Below are 25,031 nucleotides of genomic sequence, written 5' to 3' on the forward strand. Positions count from 1 at the left end.
ATGGTTTCACATATTGGTATACCATCACCTTGACCACCTCAGATGATGAATTGCCCTCAGAGGTCAAGATGAAGGCACCAGTAGTGACCGTATTGTCCTTTGGCCCTCCCCCATAACTCCAAGTTGGTGCATAGCTCATCATCAGATTGTAAGAGCTTGTCTCAGTGAAAAATTGACCTAAATTTAGATTCTTATGGGGAGTGACAGTCACTGGCATGTCACACAGCCTGTTACAAGCAAGCAGTGCCTGTGACTTGGCAAGGGATGCCATTTTGATCAAAACTGGCCCAGTTTTCATTTTAGAGATGGCTGCTACTTCCCCACACTTGTCTTCTAAGTTGTCCACAATGAACAATGGTTTTATGACCAAGAAGGAATCACCATCAGTCCTTGTACAAACCAAGTATTGTGGGGAGTATTGCTCTGCTTTTCACTTTGGCCTATGTTCCTCCCACAGTGTAACCAGTGAAGGGAACAGTTTAGGGCACACCATTTTGCATTGAAAGAGGACTGTCCTTTCATAGAGACTGGTGGGGCCATAAGGCTACCAGTGGCAGGTACTGCATCCACTTCATTTGTGGCTGATCCACTATGGTGCCACCCACTCTGAACAGTGGCTCTCCCCATGGGCACCACTCAGCCTCAGCAATTGCTACCTGGCCAGTAATCTGATGCTCAGAGTCCCTGTGCCAGCCACGACGAACACATACTCCTTGGCATGCAAAGGTAATTTTCACCTCACCTCAGGCACCAACAGTGTGATTTCTCATGGCTGGCTCTACCAAGGATCTCAACATTTCTGAGCTAAAGACTTTTACTCTAATGGCCTTGTCTCAACTTGTGTCTTTCAGTCCTCTGTCAAATCTTTCTTGCATTATCGTACCTCACATCTCACCTTCATCTGCTTCCTCTTCCATTTTTACACCTGTCATCTCTCCCCTCTTCATGTAGTACCGGTTTGCTGTCTGAGTTCTCAATATTCATACAGCTGTTTTTTTTTCCCTTAAAGTCTCTAACATTCCTACAGGTAGCATCTCTTTTCCCTAATCATGCATGCTTTTACAGCATTACATTTGTCCTCTAACCATTCCTGCTTAGACATTTTGCACTTTCTACCTAGCTCATTTTGTAGATATCTGTATTCCCTCTTGCCTGCATCATTTCACATTTTCTTCTTTTGTAAATTAACTTCACTATCTCCTGTATCATATCTACTAGGCCTTGTCATTTTTCCTCTTGGTTCCTCTGCACCCTTGCTATTGCAGTTCTCAAACCTACCATTTCACCTTCTATGGGTTCCTTACCCCGTTTCCATCAATAGTTGCCTAATGCTCCTTTTGTAATCCTCAACAACCTCTGGCTGTTTCAATTTATCCAGGGTCTACCTCATTTTCCTACCTTTCTGTAGTTTCTTCAGTTTTAATTGGCAGTTCATAATCCATAAATCTTGATCAGAATCCACAACTGACCCTGGAAATGTTTTCCTCTCCAAAATCAGATTAGAAAACCCTTCTTGCCATTTATAATCTGAAAACTTCTGGTGTCGCCAGGTCTCTTCCCTGTATAGAATCTTCTTTCATAATTTTTAAACCAAGTGTGTGTAATGATTAACATTTGATACACACACAGTGATGGATGTACCACTGCCAGGCCAGGAGAGTTAATTACATAAAGTTATTTTACTCTATCCTTATTTTGATGGTTGGTGTGGGGGGTTGGGGAGTGGAGAGAGGGGACCAAACAGTGAGGTAATCATTTCCACAATCCAAGGTGGCAGAAACTAAAGGAGGAACAACAACAAGAGCACAATCCAGTTGATGGCAAAGGAAAATGGGCAAACAGAAAGGCAGAGGGAACATCGGGGTGGCAGGCAGAGTAAAGAACAGGAAGGGAGGGGCAGGGGAGGTTGGGAGGGGCAAGAACAGGAGGGGAGGGGCAAGAACAGGAAGGGAGGGGCAGGGGAGGTTGGGAGGGGCCAAGAACAGGAGGGGAGGGGCAAGAACAGGAGGGGAGGGGCAAGAACAGGAGGGGAGGGGCAAGAACAGGAGGGGAGGGGCAAGAACAGGAGGGGAGGGGCAAGAACAGGAGGGGAGGGGCAAGAACAGGAGGGGAGGGGCAAGAACAGGAGGGGAGGGGCAAGAACAGGAGGGGAGGGGCAAGAACAGGAGGGGAGGGGCAAGAACAGGAGGGGAGGGGCAAGAACAGGAGGGGAGGGGCAAGAACAGGAGGGGAGGGGCAAGAACAGGAGGGGAGGGGCAAGAACAGGAGGGGAGGGGCAAGAACAGGAGGGGAGGGGCAAGAACAGGAGGGGAGGGGCAAGAACAGGAGGGGAGGGGCAAGAACAGGAGGGGAGGGGCAAGAACAGGAGGGGAGGGGCAAGAACAGGAGGGGAGGGGCAAGAACAGGAGGGGAGGGGCAAGAACAGGAGGGGAGGGGCAAGAACAGGAGGGGAGGGGCAAGAACAGGAGGGGAGGGGCAAGAACAGGAGGGGAGGGGCAAGAACAGGAGGGGAGGGGCAAGAACAGGAGGGGAGGGGCAAGAACAGGAGGGGAGGGGCAAGAACAGGAGGGGAGGGGCAAGAACAGGAGGGGAGGGGTAGGGGAGGTTGGGAGGGGTAATAACAGGAGGGGAGGGGTAGGGGAGGTTGGGAGGGGTAATAACAGGAGGGGAGGGGCAGGGGAGGTTGGGAGTGGTAATAACAGGAGGGGAGGGGCAGAGGAGGTTGGGAGGAGTGAGAGAAGGGGGACCCAGAGGCACTACCATGCAGTGGAGCACTGGCACCACCACTGACCCATCCTGATCCCAAAAACATACCATGATTGACACACAATGGGGACACCACCAGGAAAAGGGGAACAAAACACCAGTTCTGGAAGGAAACTCAGGTAGTTAAATCTGGGACTACAAATTACTCTCATGATGAAACCTGAGGATGGACGTAACCGTGTGGGGTAGTCTGTTAACAGCCGGGACAAGGAGAGTGGGAAGGCATATTTAGTGTGAAGGGCCAAAAGGCATGGGCAGCTAAGCTGATAATGCAGGTACAAAGGCAGCAGGGTTGGTAGATCACCACCTGGAGAGGTGGAGGGAAGAACACCACATGGCAGGAGTCTCCTTAACCACACGAAGTTTATTAGACTGGGGATTGGTCCCACAAGAGTCAGCCCATGAATGAGAAAAAGAGGAATTTGACATGAAGTTGCAAATTCGAGGGGTCACAGAAAAGGAGGTTAGGTGGTTGTCCCCACAGCCAGACGATCGGCAAGCTCATTACATGGGGTACCTAAATGGCCAGGAACCCAAAGGAAATCACCCGTGTAAGCAGTATGGTCAAGATCGGCGATAATATTGTGGATGGAAGAGACAAAGGAGTGGCCAGAAAACTCTGGGCAATAGCCTGAAGGCCACTCATCAAGTCTGCGAGTAAAAAAAAAATCGGATGGAGGATGACTGTTTAATAAGGCAGAGAGCCCAGTCAATGATCTACATCTATATCTACATTTATACTCCGCAAGCTACCAAACCTGTTCCAGTCGCGTAATGGTTTGCGGGAAGAACGACTGCCAGAAAGCCCCCGTTCACGCTCGAATCTATCTAATTTTACATTCGTGATCTCCTTGGGAGGTATAAGTAGGAGGAACCAATATATTTGATACCTTATCCACAAACACACCCTCTCGAAACCTGGACAGCAAGTTACACCATGATGCTGAGCTCCTCTCTTGCAGAGTCTGCCAGTTGACTTTGCTAAACATCTCCGTAACGCTATCACGCTTACGAAATAACCCTCTGACGAAACATGCCGCTCTTCTTTGGATCATCAGTTCCGCAATAAACAACCCACACGTGGCAGGCAATAGATGGTGTTCTGTGCTACCTGAAGACGTGAAGGCATATCCCGCATGATCGGTAGATTTAGAACCACTGCTGTAAAAAGATTGATGATTGAACACTGGGAGCAGGACAAAGTGGGAGGATAGAAAACGTGATGGAGAGAAATGAGGTGGAGTGCAACCAGTAAACCCACACAAGGTCGCGCAGCAGAAGGGCGATGTCCCAAAGCCACAAAAAGATCAGAATAGAATAGGAGGGGAGAGCAGGGAAAGAGCAGATGGCTATGGCATAGGAAACCAGGAGCTGGGACTGCTGAACTGAAAGGGGAGGAGTTTCCAGTGTCAACCAGAAGACCATCAACAGGACTAGTGTGAAAGGCATTGGTGGTCAATCTGATACCATAATGGTGAAACAGGTCCAGGAGCAGAGTGGACCATAATGATAACATAATAGAAATTAGGTCTCACATGGAGGCATACAGAAAGTCGTTTTCTCCCTTGCTCTTTCTGTGAGTGGAACAGGGAAAGAAATAACTAGTATTGGCATAGGGTACCCTTCTCCACGCATCATACAGTGGCTTGCCGAGTATCTACGTATCTTCCACCTTTCTGCTTTCCCTTCTTAGAACTGGGTTTCCATCCTGAGCTCTTGATATTCATGCAAGTGGTTCTCTTTTCTCCAAAAGCATCTTTAACTTTCCTGTAGGCAGTATCTATCTTACCCCTAGTGATATACACCTCTACATCCTTACATTTGTTCTCTAGCCATCTCTACTTAGCCATTTTGCACTTCCTGATGATCTCATTTTTGAGACATTTGTACTCCTTTTTGCCCACTTCATTTACTGCATTTTTGAATTTTCTCCTTTCATCAATTAAATTCAGTATCTCTTCTGTTACCCAAGGATTTCTATTACCCCTCGTCTTTTTACATACTTGATCCTCTGCTGCCTTCACTACTTCATCTCTCAAAGCTACCCATTCTTCTTCTACAGTATTTCTTTCCCCCATTCCTGTCAATTGTTCCCTTATGCTCTCTGTGAAACTGTACAACCTCTGGTTTAGTCAGTTTATCCAGATCCAATCTCCTTAAATTCCCACCTTTTTGCAGTTTCTTCGGTTTTAATCTACAGTTCATAACCAATAGATTGTGGTCAGAGTCCACATCTGCCCCTGGAAATGTCTTACAGTTCAAAACCTGGTTCCTAAATCTCTGTCTTACCATTATGTAATCTATCTGAAACCTGTCAGTATCTCCAGGCTTCTTCCATGTATACAACCTTCTTTTATGATTCTTGAACCAAGTGTTAGCTATGGTTAAGTTAGGCCCTGTGCAGAATTCTACCAGACGGCTTCCTCTTTCATTCCTTACTCCCATTCCATATTCAACTACTACGTGTCGTCCTCTTCCTTTTCCTACTATCGAATTCTGGTCACCCATGACTTAAATTTTCGCCTCCCTTCACTATCTGAATAATTTCTTTTCTCTCATCATACATTTCATCAACCTCTTCATCTGCGGAGCTAGTCAGCATATAAACTTGTACTACTGTGGTAGGTGTGTGCTTTGTGTCTAGCTTGGCCACAATAATGCGTTCACTATGGTGTTTCTAATAGCTTACCCGCACTCCTGTTTTTTTTATTCATTACTGAACGTACTCCAGCATTACCCCTATTTGATTTTGTATTTATAACCCTGTATTCAACTGACCAGAAGTCTTGTTCCTCCTGCCACCGAACTTCACTAATTCCCACTATATCTAACTTTAACCTATCCATTTCCCTTTTTAAATTTTCTAACCTACCTACTGATTAAGGGATCTGACATTCCACGCTCCGACCCGTAGAACGCCAGTTTTCTTTCTCCTGATAACAACGTCCTCCTGAGTAGTCCCCGCCCTGAGATCCAAATGGGGGACTAATTTACCTCTGGAATATTTTATGGTATATTCTCATAATCGGTGGAAGATGCTTCCTGTTCTTTCTCAGTGGCCCCACCAAATTTGTCTCCTTTTCAGTGAGCTGTTTTGCAACACGAACAGCTGTGTAATAATTTTCAGTGTAAGATGTTTAGTACTCTCCAAATTAATTGTTTAGTACACTCCAAATTAATTATTCATAAGCTCCAGCACTATACTTTCTGCACAGTTTTTAGACGCAACGTTTGTGTGTTTTGTGTAAGTAACCATGCGTAAAGTATATTCAGTATTAATGCATAATCTGAAAACTTTTAAGTTGTATTTTTGGGTATTACATGGAACATACTGTAAAAATGAAGGTCATCCACTAAATAGCACCTTGGTTTCATCTACTGCAACATTTTCACCAGGCATACATATTGTACAGGACTATCTTTGAACATACCTGATTTTTCCCTGAACTTTTGGGTTTAATTGTCATATTTAGCTGATTTATTGCCTATGAAATGGATGCAATGGAGTAAATTAAAGCCATTTCTGCTCGCTATTTTAAATAAAATGTTATTTTTGAACAGAAGAGTTCTGCTCAACTATCCCCTGTTGTTGGACACATTATCGGCCACAGATGCATAATAATGGCAAAAATTTAGGTATTTCTACACAAATTTGTTTCTTTTCAACACTTCATCTGCACACATTTACTTAAATGGTTTCTGATCCAAAAACAGCACAGTATATCTTCTGGCCTCAATTACTATCAAATTAATCACTTTGTCATCAAAAAATACATTATAAACTTGGTATGGTTTTGAAGCGTCCTTATCCGTAGTGTAAGAGAAACTATAATTCTATTTTTCTCAATTTGTAAACCTACTCCCTTTCAAAAAAGTACCACGGACGTCATACCGCTCTGTGGTGAACTGCAGACTGTCCAAAGTCTGCAACCGGACCACAGGACTTCTCATCATTCCCATCAAAATTATCAGCACAATCTTTGTCATTGTCATTGCTGTTGCTATCTGTTGTATCTACAAACACATCATCTTCGGCAGAAAATGCCGATAATGCTGGATCACCTACCTCAAAATCCGATTCTTCCACCATTCACAGTAATTCTTCATGAGTGAAATTAGTCATTTTTCAACATTTAGGATGCTGACATCCCACTTGTTGACAGTACGGGAACCATCCAAGGTAAACCTTTTGTGCTCACATACGATAAAGCAAATCTCACTGTTCAAAGCAAAATATAAATTTGCAGTCACCTTTATTATGGATAAAAAATGGCAATTAACATGTTAAATTATGCTTTGTGCTAAATTCTGTCAGTGGTTACTTCTTTGATTCCTTTGGCTCAGTCCATATTTTCCTACTATTTTTCCTTATCTTTCTTTTCCTACTATTGAATTTGCACAGTTAATAATGTGGAAGTTATGGGGTTATGCCAAGTTATTAACATCTGAGAGGAACAGAAAGGAACAAGCATTCATGTGCCTTTGCCATGGCAAAATTACACAAACTAAGGTATGAGTTGTTGCTATACCTGCTTGATATGGCTCTGTCAGACTTCCATCTCTTCCCAAAACTGAAACTTTTTCTTGGTGGATGAAGATTTGCTTCAAATGAAGACTTGATATCCAGAGTTGACAACTATTTTCCAGCCTGGAAGAAACTCATTTTTGAGATGGGATCAAGGCACTGGAAAATTGGTGGACCAAGTGCACTAATCTACAAGGAGACTACATTGAAAAATAGAAAATGTTTCAGTGATGTAAGTACGTTTTTTTTATTCCATTCTGAGACCTTTTCAAACCACCCTCGTAATATAATTAAAGTATATATTAAAAATAATGATAATTTAAAAGTGGCCAGTCGTGTGTGTTAGCTAAATCATTGAAAAAGAGTGCCAAAAGATGATTCTATGAAGAAGATATAAGTAATTGTTTAAACAATATTTAACATTTTCTCATTTAATGTAAGTGCTCATGTGACAGAATGCTGGCTTGTTTATTTACAAACTGTTTTTTATGTTTATTATAAATGGTCTGAGGCTGACAATCTTTGTAACATTTCTTTATTAAATATTGCTTTTTATGTTAGTTTAGAAAGGAAAGTGACCAAGTTCACTAAAATCATGTCTATTGAATGTCATAACTATGTATTTTTTGGGAGGAATGCCTTCAGCCAATGGAGATGTAAGCAGTGGTGGAATGCTGCTGCAGTCCTGTGAAAAAACACTATTCAGTGGTACATTCATGGGAGTGATTCAGTGCTATTTTATGTTAGATACGGAGAAAAGCTGACCTACCAGAGGTAATGTGTGAAATCCAATGTGGGTGACTGATTCTGGGCAGTGAACGGTTGCTAGAAAACTTTAAAAGTTAAAGTGACTAACTTTCGCGCAGTTTGAATGTGCTCCAGTGCAGAATTTTAACTTTCCCACTTCCATTACAGACAGTATGAGTTACTCATTCTCACTTGTGTTTGGGTGGTAAATCATTGTGCTGAACTCTGATTTATTTTGAGCTGGAGAATATTTTATGTATGGTGTTCAAGAAATGGAAGGTTTTTCGCAAATCTTGGATGACTGTTTGGCTCGGGGAGTCTGCTACCATTCCTGCTACGCACTTTAATGTAACATTACTGCATTTTAATGTGGTTATTGGTTTGTTTGTATTATAACTGGTAATCTTAGGATCACTTTCCGTCTGATTGATATTACTTTCTTGAATAAACATCATTCAATGGAATTCTCTAGTGACATCTACATCAATTTCAGACATAATAATAGAACCCTTTTTTATTAATTATTCTTCTATTTGTTATGTAATATTACTGTTTACTTTATCAATTCATAATTCTAGCCAATGAACAGAACATTTGACTGCAGGATCACAGCTGCATGTTGTTATTTGCAGTGAGTTAGCTGCTGGGCATGAAAGTAGATGTGTACAGCTTGAGCATACATCTTCATCAAGCCTATCCTTTTTAAACAGCCACGCATAGCCCAATTACCTAAGATTCAAGAAACAACATGTCAAGTCACACTCTTTTATATCAAGCACTCTTTATTTTGTTTTAATTTGTTTATGTTGTTATGAAACATTCCGTATAATAAAACCATTCCAACAAACAGATATGCAACAACTTCAAGCTGTTCTTTGATGGTACTATTGCCTACAGACAATTTCCACCATTAAATAATTACAAATAAATTCAATATGACAAACACCAATTCCACTTGGTGCAATGAACTGCAAACCTGCCTTAAATATGGAAAAAATTCAGCAGTGTTTACAACTTTATCAATCTGCCTCTTAACATGACATCAATGACATACATAGGGTAGCATTAACAGGTGATACAAGCAGGAGAAAGTATACAAAATCCGCTGTTGGAAAGTTGATTAAATGATTTTCATGTAGTTTGAGAATTCTGGGGTACATTCACAAAACATATGAAATCCCATGGCTCGCATCCAAGTTTCCTGAGTGTTTCTCATTTAATGTCTGTACAACGTAACAGCTGAAAAAAAAATTAAAAATAATGTTACAATTGCAACCACAGGCTGCTATAGATGCCCAAGGAACTTAAACAGTTATTGCAAAAAGAAATGTGGTGTTCGTTATGTGATGTGATGCTGGATTAATTCAGTAAACTGGTATTTAAATTATCTCACAAAAATATTTTCCTGCCACCACTTTATACATTATATAAGGAAACTGGCAGGGAAAGTTTAATTGTCACAAAAGGACACAGGCATAATGTTTCTAAATGTTTTAGAGAAAACACCAAGTAATTCTGTAACAGTATATTTGTTTGTCAACATCTCACACAAGATTACAATTCAGGTGAGTAAAAAAAAGTAGTAAATTTATATGTTGTTACCACCACCACCACCATTACAGCTTAAATTTGTTTTTGCAATGGTATATAATAATAATGCATACATTGATGCAGAATAGCAGTTAATAATAATTTAAATGAGATTTTAAATACCTTGAAATCAGCCTCAACTTTACTCCTTCCATAACATCAGGCATTTCCTGTGATACCTGTTACTTCATTTACAAAAATATTTACCTCACTCTTTCCAAAGAAACCCATTTGTGCTGGTACAGGCTCACACCAATTTCATTAAAGAGCAGCACACATGTATATCGGAGACAAAAGCTGGTAAGTATGAGAGCTCAAAACTTAATTGCTTGAGAACATGTAAATAGTACTGTTATTGGATTAAAAGTATAAGCTGATAAAGGAATATGAGACAATTGCGTAGTCTATGGACTGCTTGAAATTATCTTGATAATGCCACACTGTTAACACTGATATATTTGATATGCCTCCTTTTTTATCCATCTTGTAAATTGCAAACAATCTTGTGCTCTATTCTGCTTGCTAGTATGTTTCTAATTTAATTGTCTGTGAATCTTTAGCAGAAACGGAGTATTATTCTCTCTCTCTCTGTTTTACACGATAATTTTTTCTGTACAGTCAATGTGTTTACAACCAGTGCATCAAAACTGTGTACTGGTTGCAACAATTTTTTTAATGCGATAGAAATGACCAGAACTAACTCCTTAACAGATGCCTTATCTCTGAGTCAATATAACTCCTGTTCTCATTTTTCTAGCGTAAATTAACACTAGGTTACATTTTAAGCACTTACTTCCCGATTTTTCCCCAATGTCTTGTTAATTTTTAAATGAGGCCACATGTTACATATTACACTACACAGATAAAAATTCACTTGGATATCATACAGTTAGAGTAGTGCACAAGACCAAATGTTATTTATTGGATGAGAGAAAGGCCAGGTTTACAGAGCAAGAATACGGCAACAAATACGTCGAATCTATCAGTGTTAAAAAGTGTGGTATTTTCCAAGGTTATTACAAACAGTCTATAAACTGTGGAATGCCCTACATACTAATCCAATACTACTACTAGTCACATTCAAAAGCAAGGTATATATGAAGTGGTATAACATACATCAAAGAGTGATATTAATATTTATTGTTCACATTTATTTTGGTACACTGGTTGGAAATCTATTCACTGGTTGTAAAAATATAAACTAAAAATGTTCTGTAAAACAGAGAGAAAGAACAACATTCAGTTTCTGCTAAAGATTCACACTTGCAAATTATTTCATTGCTGGGAGTAAAATAACAAGAATTCCTGTCTGATCTTATCTGTTTTTAAAAGTGGCAACTATACATTGAACAGTCTTAGCGCAGTGGACTGCTGAATAAGCAAACTGCATTGTACTATCATGAGAAAATGAAACTGAACAAGTAACTTGTTCCAATATTGACAATTATGCAATAAAAATAAGCTAATTACATATACATTGTCAACAATTTAATATTATATTAATCAATAGTACTTTTATTTTGAATGTTTCCTTTTCTCCTGCAGTTTTGCAGCTTTCTTCTTCATATTTGCTAGTCTTTTGTCAGCAGAAATAACATTTATTTTGGGTACCACAGATGATTTAGATGAAGATCCAGTTGCAGAGGCTGTAGTAGTAGTGGCAGCAGCGGCGGCGGCACCACCACCACCACCACCACCACCACCACCACCACCACCACCACCACCACCACCACCAGTTGTATTAACAGCAGTAGGTGTTGATGTCATTGTAGTAATGGAATTAATATTAGAATCAGAGGTTGTTCCAGATGAAGATTGTGCTGTCATTTGCTTGGAAATACAAGCTGAGGCAGAAACAGGAGAACCTGAAACAAAAAGTGATCATTTGTGAGGTAACCATTGAACTTTGTCCTGATATTTCAGGTTGGCAAAATAATCACATAGCATCTAATTATTAAGTTCATCAAATTTTACTAGTGATACAAAAACTGAGCAATACATTAGACACAAAATACAAGACTACTGATACTGTTAATAAATACATAAGAAGATAATCGGAAGAAATTAAAACTTAGGCACTGAGAGCCATAAGGGCCTAAACCACACTGCCATTGATTTTAAGATTCTATCACATACACACGTTCCCAACATCTGTTGATCTCATGGCAAACCAGCTTCATCTGTGCTGTAGACCCACATTGTGGAAATGAACACTTATGAAAAGCTGTCTCACCAACTTCTCTGAAACACACTTCTATATGGGCCAAAAGCACAAAATTTCATTGCTGTAGGAATGCTCACTGGCTACACTAGCGTCCATTTTTTCATAAAAGCTGCAAGCTCTTGAAGAAATGCTCCAATATAACTTCACTTTGCATGGTTTCAGCATTCAAGTTTGTAAAATGGACGCTGAGGATGCGAACTTTTACAATTGTTACTAACCTCAGTACCAAATCAAAAGTTGATGTACATGGTAACAATGAACATGTCAGAAATTTTACAGGGATGAAGTTTTCAACAGGTTTGTGCGAACTGTTGTTTAAAGTATCATAATCTTCACTAGAGTTTGGAAGGCCACTATTTTCTGAAAACCACAGTGGAGGAGACCACAATTTGCCATTTCTCCCACAGTTTGTAGATGGCTTGCACAATCTAGTGCCCTGATATGTAAATGGAAGACATACCAACCTTGAAACACAAAGACTTAAAGCTAATTTCATGCCTGAAGTGGACAGACAGTTTTATCTGAATCTCAAGTCATAGAATGTGACTAATTAGAATGAGGACCATGAAGTGTTGGAATAGGCCATAATTGTGAGTGTGGTGCATTTTGTACCTGTTCTTTAAGTTCCTATTCTCGTTTTACATTAATCGTTAACTTTACAACTTCAAAGACACTATTGTCACCAGCCCACATAAAATTTTTTGTGAATTAATAGTAATAGCAAAGTAGTACTAATAATCGTAGTAATAGTAGTAATAATAATAATAATAATAATAATAATAACAATTCATAAATACAAGATGTTGAGACTTTGTTAAAAAACAGTCACGCACATGAGACTGGTGGTTTGCCTACAAATTTGTTTTTCACATACACCAATTTTTCTCATAACTATTTGCTTGTGCTTAGGTCCTTATAGTTCTCAGGTCTTTTTTGTTTTCAGAAAAAATTACTGCCTTTCTTTAGAATAGTAAGATGAATTTTCACTTTTAATTAGCTTTTTATATATAGTTGCCAGAGACTGAATGAATAATAATTTCACAACTACCAGCTGTAGGATGAATCTGCAGACAGCTCAAATTATACACATAACACACTCCATAAATTTCACTCTACCTGCAACAGATGTTTGATTTATGGCAGTCAGACTTTGACTTTTAATGTGAAACCCATTTCAAAACTGACAGTTGCCCAGTAAGCAATTGAGAAACACGTGTTTGGAAGGCTAGGAAACAGGAAACAAACAGATCAGGGAACAGGCGGGAGTAAAAACAATAATTATGATCATAATGGAAATGATCAAGGGAGGACAACACTTACTCATGTACAGAAATGGTAGGTGGACCAACGAAGTTCTTTGCTTGGTTCCAAGAGAGTTGAAAAAATTGACAACCACCTAGTGGTAGGTAGACAGATGTCACCAGCAAACTTGGAAATATGGATGCATACAAGACAGCTCATAATGCATATGGAAGTCTAAAGACTGCCTTTATCCATCCTTGAATGGTAAATGGGTGGTGTTGATGATGATGATGAAAATAAAGGAAATTACCTGGCTGCAAGAAAAGTGGACCAATAAAAATGATTGGAGTAAATTAAAAGAATATGGGAGGATACTAAAAAATAAAACTTGGAAGCTTATTAAGGGACAGGACAGTTTGCTGTTTACAGGAAGTGAGAAAATGAAAGATGACAATTTGCACACAGCATTTTTTTAACAACCTATTTTGAAAAACAGGAAAGGCAACTGGTGCAGATAGCTCAAATGAAAACAGATTGCACTACAAGGTAAGAGCAGTCATAGACATCTAATTATCAAAATTTCTTTTCACTTTCCTGGATGGAAATCATAAAAATAATTAACTTCATGTACCAGGATGGACTCACCATTGCCACATTCATATCCTCTTTCACTTGCCACCTCCCCCTGCTCCATCTTCCCATCCTCCTCCCTGCCTTGCTCGTCCTGTCGCCAACTCCGCTTGACAGAACCTCTCACCCTAACCATGTGAAGTGCAGGATACAAAGTGGTCAGCTAAGACAATGTAGCCATACATGTGTATATGCTAAACTTGTCAGTGCCAGAGGAGGAAACTGTCCACCACTCAGTAACTTGTTCAGCCATGTTTGTGTGTTTGCTGACTGCTCTATGCATTAACCCTACATTGAGAGGAAACTTTAAATCCTTCCATTATTTTTTTCTGAGTCAGAAACAAATGAATGACATTTATTTATTGCAATATGCACAGAACCGTGGCATTACCTCCATATGAAGACATGCTCGGAAAAGTGACTAACCCTCAAATGTATAAGCATAGAGATAAAAGTGTTGTGCTCTGTTGCTGGGCAGGAGAACTATCAAAACTGACATTGGTCTCACCCCTAACTATAACATTAGGATATTTAAAGGCGAGACCAATGTCACTTTTGATAGTTCCCGTATCCAGCAATAGGAGGCAACACTTGTCTCTAAGTTTTTACATTGGAAGGTTAGGCAGTTTTTCCATGCATGTCTTCATATGAACCATTTACTGTCAACAACCTGCTGCTGCAACTTCCTGACAGCAAAAATATGTGCCAAATTTACTTGATCTATCTGAGTACACCTAATGTCCTGGAGTACAAATCCACTAACCCGTCTCCACACGAAATATTTTATTTTGTAATCCATGTCTTGGAAGAGGAGCGGGGTTTGGTGCAAGGGGGGGGGGGGGGGGGGTCGTAAAAGTAGTAGCACAAACTCAAATGTACATTACAGTAACTTAGATATACTTCCTTTCACTGTCAATGATCTCCTCAATACGGCCATTATCAAACAAAATACTTGTCAGAATTTCCTACAATCACATACCTGGTCTCTGTCTTGACTGAGCTTTGAATGTTAGTGATTGGCACAATGCAATACATTCATAGCAGTACCTCACAGTGTGCCACCAGAATTCACCGTCATGCAATAGGATCAGTGGTTTCACGCAAATAAGCATCGGTACTTAAAAAATAAAAAGTAAAATAAAAATTAATAAAATTCTTCAGGTTCCTAGTTAACAACAATGGAGCTCATCCCAGTCAAGAGAAAAATAAGAGCAGTCAGATTTTGCAACTTCTGAACACATTCATGATGTGAGAATGGTTTCATGGAATATGATCATGTTACTAGCAATTCATAAAGGACTTCTGTACAAACATTCATCCCTTGCCAAACCCACTGGAGAGGCTAAATTTTCCTGAAATGAGGTGAAAGAAAAATCTTTCCTTGCCCTTAAGGAGGTGCTAACATCTCCAATCCTTGCACTTCACGATGAGAATGTTGAGACAGAACACCACACTGACTAACAGTTATGGGATAGGTGCAGTTCTAGTGCAAATTCAGTAAGGTGCTGAAACGACTGTAGCTTGAGCTTCCAGAGTACTCTTGAAGCCCGAGATGACCTACTCTACAACCAAGGAAGAAGGCCTTGCAGTCATTTGGGCCATCAACAAGTTCTGGTTGTATTTATTTGGCATGCCATTCACTGTTATGATGAACCACTATTCTCTATGTAAACTGATTAGAGTGAAGAATGAGTCAGGTTTACTGGCGAAATGGGCACTGACACTTCTCGAGTAAGATGTCACAGTGCAATAGAAAAATGAATTCAGTCACTAGGATGCAGACTGTCTTTCAAGGAATTCTTTGACAGAAAACAGCAGTGTGGATGAAATCTCAGTCATCGTTCCATTGTATGGCATCGCTGCTGAATTGAGGGAAAGTCCAGCACTGCTAAGAACCACAGAAGCCTTGGAGGAGGAGGAGGAGGAGGAGGAGGAGGAGGAACCAACAAAAGGAGAATTCCAGTTAATAAACAGAACACTGTAAAGAAAATCTGTGATAAAATAGGGGTGGAAATGGTTGTTTATCATCCTAGTTAATCTACAGCCAGTTATCATAAAGTTTCTCCATTATGCTCCAACACCCGGTCACCTACAATTCGGGAAAAATCTAGACAGTATCAGACTGAGGTATCACTGGCCAGGTTTCTACCAATCTGTTACACACTATATGAACCACTGTAAGTAATGCGAGTGACAGAAGCATGTACCGCAATTACCTCCGGGGGATCTGGTTCCAATTCCACCTGCAGTAGTGCAATTCCAGAAAATCAGAATCTACCTCTTGGGGAGGTTTCCAAAGTTGACAATAAGGAATCCATGGGTAAATTACCTTCCCAGTCCACTGCCATCAAAGCTGTGCGGACTGCCAAAGCTCTGGAAATTGCAAGGTTACTAGTTTACTGGTACAGAATTTTATCAGAGGTAATTTCACACTGCAACATCACCAACAGGGTGGCAGTCACCCACCGCCCACTGACAAATGGCCTCACAGAATGCCTTAATAAGACTTCAGCATATATGCTCTTGTTGTACATTGACATCAGACAGAGATATTGAGCAACAATACTGCCCATTGTGACATTTGTACATAACACAGTGAAGCAAGACACTACAAGTTTAACAACATTCTTTGTGCCACAATGTCCTGAGGACAAAATAAGAGATATACTGTTGCAGGTTCAACCCAGTAAAGTCCAAGAGTGCTATAATGCCAAACATCTGCCAGTGGGATACTGCCCAGAAGACTTTGTATGGCATAAAAGCTTGTGCACAAAATGGGGCATGCAGAAATGTTACAAAAGCCCAACTTTGGGCCAAACCATATCCTTCATCACTCATTGGATGTCTCATATGAAGTTGAGGATTATTACCTTTACTGAGGAGACGAAAGTGCAGAGACATTGTCAATGACTCCATATGAAGCCCTACTACTGTCCTGAGATGTGGATTGCTGATACCAGCTTTTCGTTCACTTTCCTTGAACACCCACTCAACAATCATGAAGCTTCACGGGAATGGCTAGCTTCAACGCTCATCATAGTGAAGAAGATGTGACAGTACTGGAATGTGAGTCCCCACCAGAGCTGGAAACAGAGGGTCACTGACAAGCTCTAGATACAAGGTGCTGTTATCTCCAACAACAGGATGCTGTTTCTTCAGGAAAGGGAGCAATGTTGTGAGCTCTGTTGCAACTGATATGCCACTGTTGTTAGTGTCACTGGCTGGAGTTCTGAGGGTCACCAGTTCAAACCTGACATCCAACAATTATTTGTTATTTAGTATTTATCATTTTTGGAAATTTCTTGAAATTTGTTATGTTTGGAAAGTTAGCACATTATGGAATACGTTATGTTTGTATAAACAGCAGCACTCTCTGTCCAGGAATTCAATTCTGCTCTGACTGTAGGTTGGTGTATGTAATAAATATGCCTTCAGTATTAAGTGTTATACTTCACTGATGACCCTGCTATTAGATTTAAACTTCAATGTGGTTATGACGAGACAATATTAGCAGAACAATGGAGCACTACCACGTATATTATATTGTATAAGCCCATGTTTTTTATGTTGCTGGCTCTGCTGAACAATTCATCCACTTAGCCCTTCTGGGAGCGTGGCCTTAACTTGGAATGGCTGGCTGATTCGATGATGATAAAGTAGGAATTCCATCCATCTGTCAACTCTACTGCACACAGATTAGCTGACACATAGTAAATATTGCGTTTTAATGCTGCAGAAAAAGCATGCACAATAATGTCAGTCATCTTAAGTATATTAGTTGTTACTGTCACTATGAACTGTTGACACACTCAAGTGCACCAATATTTCTGTCGTAGTGGCTGAAGTATTGTCCTTCCTTCATCACACTATCACAGTTATATTCCAATGATTCTATGAATGATCCCACATTCTCAGGGAAGTCCAACTCTTACTAAGAGGCACAGCCATACCATTTCTTCCCTCATCTGCTCATTCACTGGACATGTACAGGATCCAGGGTATACCCATATGGCAGGACACCTATTAGTATGCTCAGGCAGTCACTAATAACAAAGCAGAGCCTCACACTTATGTGCTGTTGCAAAAGACACACTGAGAACAGTGTCAGCGCCTCTTTGAGTCAATGGCATTTAGTTTTTATAGGTGCTCTTACTAGCCCCTAAAGATAGGACAACTTTTTTTGCTTCCAGTAAAGTGTGTGCAAATTCATCTAACAAATTACACATACTTCACATTATTTTACAGTTGTACTTTTTAATATATTTTGATTTTCATGAACATATTTACCACAATTGTGACATCTTAAAATTACCTCCAAAGGTTTTGATCCCTTGAGGAAATGAAGATACCAGACTAGGCTTTCCTCCTGCACCAACATATGTCTGCTTACTGGAATGATGGGCCGCCTGAATACTTGTTGCTAATCCAGCCATTCCCACAATGCCTTGAGAGCCACTTTTGCTAGTTGCTTGATTAATTGGCATCTGGAAAGGCTGTAAAGTGATATAAATTAGAACTGTTTCTAAGGGATAACATTATGCTTACTCACCTGTAGGGCAACTACAGTTAAACTAATATTAAAAAATATTTCTGTCACATTAACAATTATGTTCATTGCACACCAGTGTAAGAAATCACAAGGAAGAGCAAACTATATGGACTACCTTGGCCCACCAAGGTGCAAGATCTGTTGAATCTACCCCCCCCCCCCCCCCCCCCCCCCCAGCACCTACTTCAGTCCTGTTACTTGGTTATCCTACCCCATCAGATGCCAGATCACCTGTGAAAGGAGCCATGTCATATACCAACTTTGCTGCAAACACTGCAACACTTTTTATGTCCGTATGAGCACCAACCAGCTGTCTACAAGAATGAATGGCCACCACTAAACTGTTGCCAGGCACAATGTTGACTGCCTGGTGGCACAACATGCTCAATTTTAAAGGTTCGTTCACAACTCAGGCCATCTGGGTCCTTCCATCCACCACCAGCTTGCCTGAGCTATGCAGATTCCTCCCCTCCCCTCTCCTCCCCTCTTGTAATAGTCCTGGCCTCAACCTTTGGTAACCTACTGTCTCTGCACCCTCCATGCAACAGTTTACCCTTCCTACATCCTGTCACCCCCCTCAATTCACATCCCCAAGTCACCTAAAGTGTACACCGCTCCACACTGGCTCTGACAACTGTGCATCACATGCATAGCCCGCATACTTGCCACCTTCGCTTCTGCATTCCTAATCGGCAAACCAGCCACCTCACTCCGAGCCATTAACCACCCACCTACAATCCCTATCCCTGCCTCCCACCCCCCTCTCCCTCCACATACCCCACCCAGTTGGAATTAAGCAGGGGCTTAAGCACGCTCTCTCTCTCTCTCTCTCTCTCTCTCTCTCTCTCTCTCTCTCTCTCTCTCTCTCTCTCTCTGTGTGTGTGTGTGTGTGTGTGTGTGTGTGTGTGTGTGTGTGTGTGTGTGTGTGTGTTTGTTCTGGTGTATTTTACTAGAGCTCATAAATGATTAAATAATTAGCCAATTAGCCTCTACTCTGAAGGCTAGCAAGTTCTCTTTTTCTGTGATAATTCACTGAGTCTGCCTTTTGGTAAATGGTCTCCTTTAATCCAAAAGTATTTAATTTCTACCACAACTTTCCTACAACATTTAAAACTATATGGACTACCAGATGAGCATAGTTTTACAACTTTTCTCTCAATCTGTTGCAAGTTTTGCTGAGAGTCTGCCAGTTTTCATTCAAATACAAATTTTTCCCAGTTTCTGGGAATCCCCTGACAGATTATCAGAGCACTTGTACACACAGAAATAGGCAGCTATGCAGTAATTCTGATAGAAATTTGGCTCCCTAGACATATCTTTTAAATAGATTGTCATGTGCACGTGTACCGTGAGGTCCAACCATATTTCTGTATAAAAAATTGTTAGGGTGAAAAATGGAACTGATGATCATATCAGTATATGTTGAGGTGACAATAATCATGGGATACATCTTACTATCATGTCGGACCACCACCTGCCAGACGTAGTGCAGGAACTCAGTGTAGCATGGACTCAACAAGTTGTCAGAAACACCTGCAGAAATACTGAGGCATGCTGCCTCTATAACCATTCATAATTGCAAAAGTGTTGCTGGTGCAGGATTTTGTGCACCAACTGACCTGTCAATGACGTCCCACAAATGTTCGAAGGGATTCATGTCCAGCGATCTGGGTGCCCAAAACATTCACTTTAATTGTCCAGAATGTTCTTCAAACCAATTACAAAGAACTGTGGCCAGGTGACATGGCACACTGTCAGCCACAAAACTTTCATCATTGTCTGGGAACATAAAGTCCAAGAATGACAACAAATGGTCTCCAAGTAGCCGAACATAACCATTTCCAATGAATTATTGCTTCCATATAAATACAGGCCACATCATTATGGAGCCACTAACAGCTTGCACAGTTCCTTGTTGACAGCTTGGGTCTGTGGCTTTGTGGGGTCTGCACCACAGTTTAACCCCATCATCAGCTCGTACTAACTGAAATTGAGGCTCATCTGACCAGGCCACAGTGTTGCAGTTGTCTATAATCCAACTGATATGATAATGAGCCCAGGACAAGCACAGCAGGCGATGTCGTGCTGTAAGCAAAGGCACATGGATCGATTTGCTGCCATAACCCATTAACACCAAATTTTGCCATGCTGCCCAAACAGAAATGTTCATCGTATATCCCACATTGATTTCTGCAGTTATTTCATTTGGTGTTGCTTGTCTGTTAGCATTGATAACCAAGCGAATACTGCTGCTCTGTCATTACATGAAGGCCGTCGGCCACTGTGTGGTACATGGAGAGAGGTAATGCCTGAAATTTGGTATTCTCAGCACTCTTGACACTGTGGATCTCAGAATGTTGAATTCCCTAACAATTTCAGAAATGGATATCCCATGCGCCTAGCTCCAACTATCATTCCGTGTTCTAAGTCTGTTAATTTCCGTCATCAGCCATAATCACAGCAGAAATCTTTTCACATGACTCACTTTAGTACAAATAACAGCTCCACCAATGCACTGCCCTTTCACACCTTATGTATGTGATACTATCACCATCTGTACACATGCATATCACTAACCCATGATTTTTGTCAACTCAATATAGGTAACAATAATATGAAAGAAAACCTGTATCAAAAAATTAGATTTCTTGCACTTGATGAAGATTAAAATCACTGAGTATTTATAGTAGCCAGAGCAACATTTGATTTCATTTGTGGCTCATAATCATGCAGTCTGATGGATCCAGCCCCAGTCCCCTACCCCCGGGGCATTATATAGTACGGATTTAAAAACTTTTGGCAGAATGTAACCAATTACAAAATATACCCTCCGACTTTGTACAATCAACCATGTTAAATGACAATGATTGAGGCAATGTCAATGGTATTACTTTACGTGCTGGCATTGTCGTGCCTCCATGTTTCAGTAGTGGTTTACCAGTTTCTGTTACACTTACTCCAAACTGGACTGATCTGAGAGGTGGCTACTGGTAACTTGATGCCTTCATGATGGACAGTGTCTAGCTTCTTGAGAGAGAGGTTTTAGAATGTTGAGAAATTGTACACACTTTGTCCTCCAGTCTTTCAGGTGTGGTAACCACCTTAATTTATTGTCAAAGATTATGTCCAAAATTCGTACATTCTTTCCCATAGTTCTGTTTATATAATGTCACTGACCTCGACAGTAAAAAATTATGAGTTTCAGAGTGCCAGGTCATTTTATATATCTTCCAAATTAATTAGAAAGAGAGATTTCAAAACAAAGGCAGGAACAGCTGCAAGACACATATAGAAATGATTGATTATGGTAGATCAGCTAAGACCCCCATTCTTGGGCACTTCGCCTTCACAGAGTTAGGTGGTGACCTCAGTTAGGACAGGTGGTGAGATGATCAAGGTGATGGGGAGGGGGGCAATAAGGAAATAGTGTGGATGAACAAGATGGATAGATTGTAACGAGGAAAAAATAGAAAAGGCATAGAAGCACATAGATTTGTGAGGCTGGGGAGGTGGAAGAGCTATTCAGCTGGATGAGACTGGTAAGAGCAAATCTAAAGTGAGAATAAGGTCTACAAAATCTGATACCAGGTGGGTTGCAGGATGAAAGGATATGTTCCAACTCTGAGAAGTTTATGTTGGAAGAGGAATTGTGAACTCAGTTATAAATAGATCAAGATCAAAAGTTTCGACTTTAATTACATGTGAAAAAACAGGTACTGGAGCATGAAAAGATCATACAAAAATTTCTGAAGTACTCAGGCTTCATTCACATGTCAAAACAAATGTTCCAACTATGGACACCCACAAGTTACACAAAAACAAGTTGCACAAGTTACACTCACAGCAGTATCAAGAGATGGCAAGAACTGTCGTTATCCAATACATTTATCAGGTTAAGATTAACAATCTGCATCAGTTAAGGATACTCGCGAAAAAGCTGCTTGGAGGTACTGTAGGTAGGTTTTCCCATTCCTTCTCCTGATGGGTTTTGTGACTAAGTAGTCTTTGTGAAGCACGTCTTCTAAGAGCATCCCTGGGATGCTATCTGGGAATAAGGTTAAAATTAATATCAATCTAAGTGATGTCCTAACTGTCCATATACATGACACCCTGGCTGGATGCACCTATAGAGCAGTTGTCATGATTTGATGTTGACTTTGCTGATTACATTCAACAACAGTGAGGCCACTGGACAGACCCCCCCTCCCTCACAATTACCCAGTAAAATTTTATGTTTTTGGCATGGTAACACGTTTCTCATTGTCTGCCCACTAGCTGGTACCTAGAATAATTTGTCGCACTTGGATAGTACTCATTTCAGGAGATCATTGGTAGACTGTGCTAACAATACAGTTTGGCAGAAGGTATTTGTGTATGTTGCCAGTAGATGCATCAGACAAGTGACTGAATACACCTTTTGACACTGTAATTAGATAATCGTTCTTGGAGAAGCCTAAGCACTAGTAAGACCTAAAGTAATTTGAGCAAGAGTATTGCACCTGTTCCTTTTTGCAGTTGGGATATGTTATTGATATTAATCTTCTGTTGTGTATCTTCCCCTAGCTCCATATTGCACACACACAGCTGTTTCTCTATTGAAAGTAGCTGCTTTCAGTCAGAAGATGACACTTCATTTGTTTCCCGTTGCATTGATCATGATGGAGACAGTTGTTCAATCTAATCGCCTTTTCTTACACAAACTTAATGATGATGGGCTGTGTCCAGACTTCATAGACTACTCCTAATATGTAGTAATACTAACTTTAAAGACCCATATGTTGGCCACTTCTGAAGTACCGTTGGGATGTCTATAGTAGCTCTTTCAAGGAATAAACAAATGAATCAGAATCAATGAACAGAACTCTTAATTGTTTAGTACATTTATAAGAACCTCTCTATTTACTTAGTGACCAGTTTACATTCTGTGTATAGCACGCGGGTGGTTCAATTGTATGTCGTGTAAAACTGGCTTCAGTAACATTTGGATATTGTGTGTTCACTAGTTATACTGCGATCACAACCCAGAGGGGAGTATTGAAATGTTGTATTCTGATGCAGACATTCTTAAACATATCACAGCTTTCATTCGCCACACATGAAAGCTCACATTTACACTCAACACACACAACATCCGAGGCAGATATGTTACAATGCTGTCAGCCTATCCTCTCAAAATCTAATAACTACAGATTTTTCAATTCTGCCCAATGGCCTCACTGTTGTTGAACATAATCAGCAAAGCCAACATCAAATCATGACAACTGCTCTATAGCTGCATCCAGCCATGTCTGCCCCCTAACCAACCCCCTGGTAACCAAGAATTTCCTCACCTCAACAGACTGACTCACCTTTCTTCCCAAGATCTCTCCTTGATGATACCAATCTCACAGTTGCTGAAAAAGCTGTTATTGAGAGCCTCAAAATTGATCTGACGTTAATCATCATCCTTGCAGACTTTGCCTCCATAACTGTTGAAATGGACCATAATCATTTCTTGGAAAAAGCTTCACTGCCCATCATTTCCTCCAGAAAAGCTTGCTGCGACAATTCCAATCCATAAGTACAGCATGAACTCATATGTGCACTTAAATTCTTAGGCCCACCACACAAATGTTTACCTTAATCCTTTTCCTTCATAACATCTACTGCTTCTACGTACCCATATTACACCAACTCCCCATGATCTACAAAATTAAAAACCTAGGATGCTCTGTTCTTCCTGATGACTGACCTTTGTCAGATAGCTTTCTCACCTATATGAAGTAGTACCTCCACCCCAGTGCATACACTAAAGACATTTAGAATTGATCAATCCCCTCCCATAGGTTTCCTCTGCTTGTAGCTTTAGATACAAACAGTCATCTTAAAAAGGATGAACTGTAAAAAAAAAAAAAAAGTCTTGAGAAAGCCATGGACGTTACCCACAGCATCCGCCCATGGTAATTTATCAGCCTCAGAAGAATATCTTCTATTCATTCAAAATCGTTAAATCCATCATTTGATTACATTCATTTGTGACATGTTTATAGTCTTGGCTTCATGCCCATATTCTCATACCTTTGTATCCTTAACATGACTTCAAAATATTTTACTTTTCCCAGATCTGCTTAGTGAGACACTTTACTGGACATTGACCTCAACTTCTCTGACTGACCTCAGACTTTTCCAGAATGAATTCAACTAATTACTAACAGTACCTTCACTATGATAGCTACCTTCCCTTCCCTTCGACACAATGCCAAAAAAGCCTGTCCCTTTGGTCTTATCATCAAAGTCTTATGAGAAGCAGTCTTCCTCCCTATGCGCAGATCATCTCCATGGTCTTGATACTCAAACGAACACTCCTCAACTGGTACACCAACATATCATAATCTCTTGTGCATCCCAATGACCACCACTCCAAACAGAAACTACCAAATCAATACCGTTACCAGGATTAAAACTACCACTTCCCTAACTCTGGTGAATATTCTAAAACCCTTCCTTTATCTTCCAAAATAACACTCTTATCTACTTGATATACACAAATTCCATCAGCCACTCCCACTCTTCTACTCCTCCTCAGATGTCCACAGGTCACCTCCCTCAGGAAGAGTCAGGTACATGACCCACAGAGTAAATCCACCTCACAGCATGTATTATCCCCATTAGAGGTAGGACCACTTGTGCAGTCAAAAATGTGTTCGAACTTTGATTGTTTAAGTTTCCATAATAACACAGCCACAAACTAACTGTCCACACATGAGCAAGCTGTAATA

General features: G+C 40.5%; 1 protein-coding gene across 5 annotated transcripts in view; it reads right to left on the reverse strand.

The window, feature by feature from the left end:
* Positions 1-10,219: 10,219 nt before the first annotated feature.
* LOC124555183 (integrator complex subunit 12-like) overlaps positions 10,220-25,031 on the reverse strand; it is an 84,579-nt gene continuing 69,767 nt past the window's right edge. For 3 of the 5 annotated variants that reach the window (XM_047129022.1, XM_047129020.1, XM_047129017.1), the window contains exons 6-8: positions 18,037-18,217; positions 11,362-11,493; positions 10,220-11,328 (exon numbers count right to left, since the gene is read on the reverse strand). In XM_047129022.1, the coding sequence (XP_046984978.1) occupies positions 11,144-11,328; positions 11,362-11,493; positions 18,037-18,217 (498 nt within the window). In that variant the 3' untranslated portion in view covers positions 10,220-11,143. Of the gene's footprint in view, positions 11,329-11,358; positions 11,494-18,036; positions 18,218-25,031 lie in introns of all 5 variants that reach the window. The other 2 variants (XM_047129019.1, XM_047129018.1) reach the window with 2 other exon arrangements.

This window comes from Schistocerca americana, chromosome X (genome assembly GCF_021461395.2).
Source record: "Schistocerca americana isolate TAMUIC-IGC-003095 chromosome X, iqSchAmer2.1, whole genome shotgun sequence".
Lineage (NCBI taxonomy): Eukaryota > Metazoa > Arthropoda > Insecta > Orthoptera > Acrididae > Schistocerca > Schistocerca americana.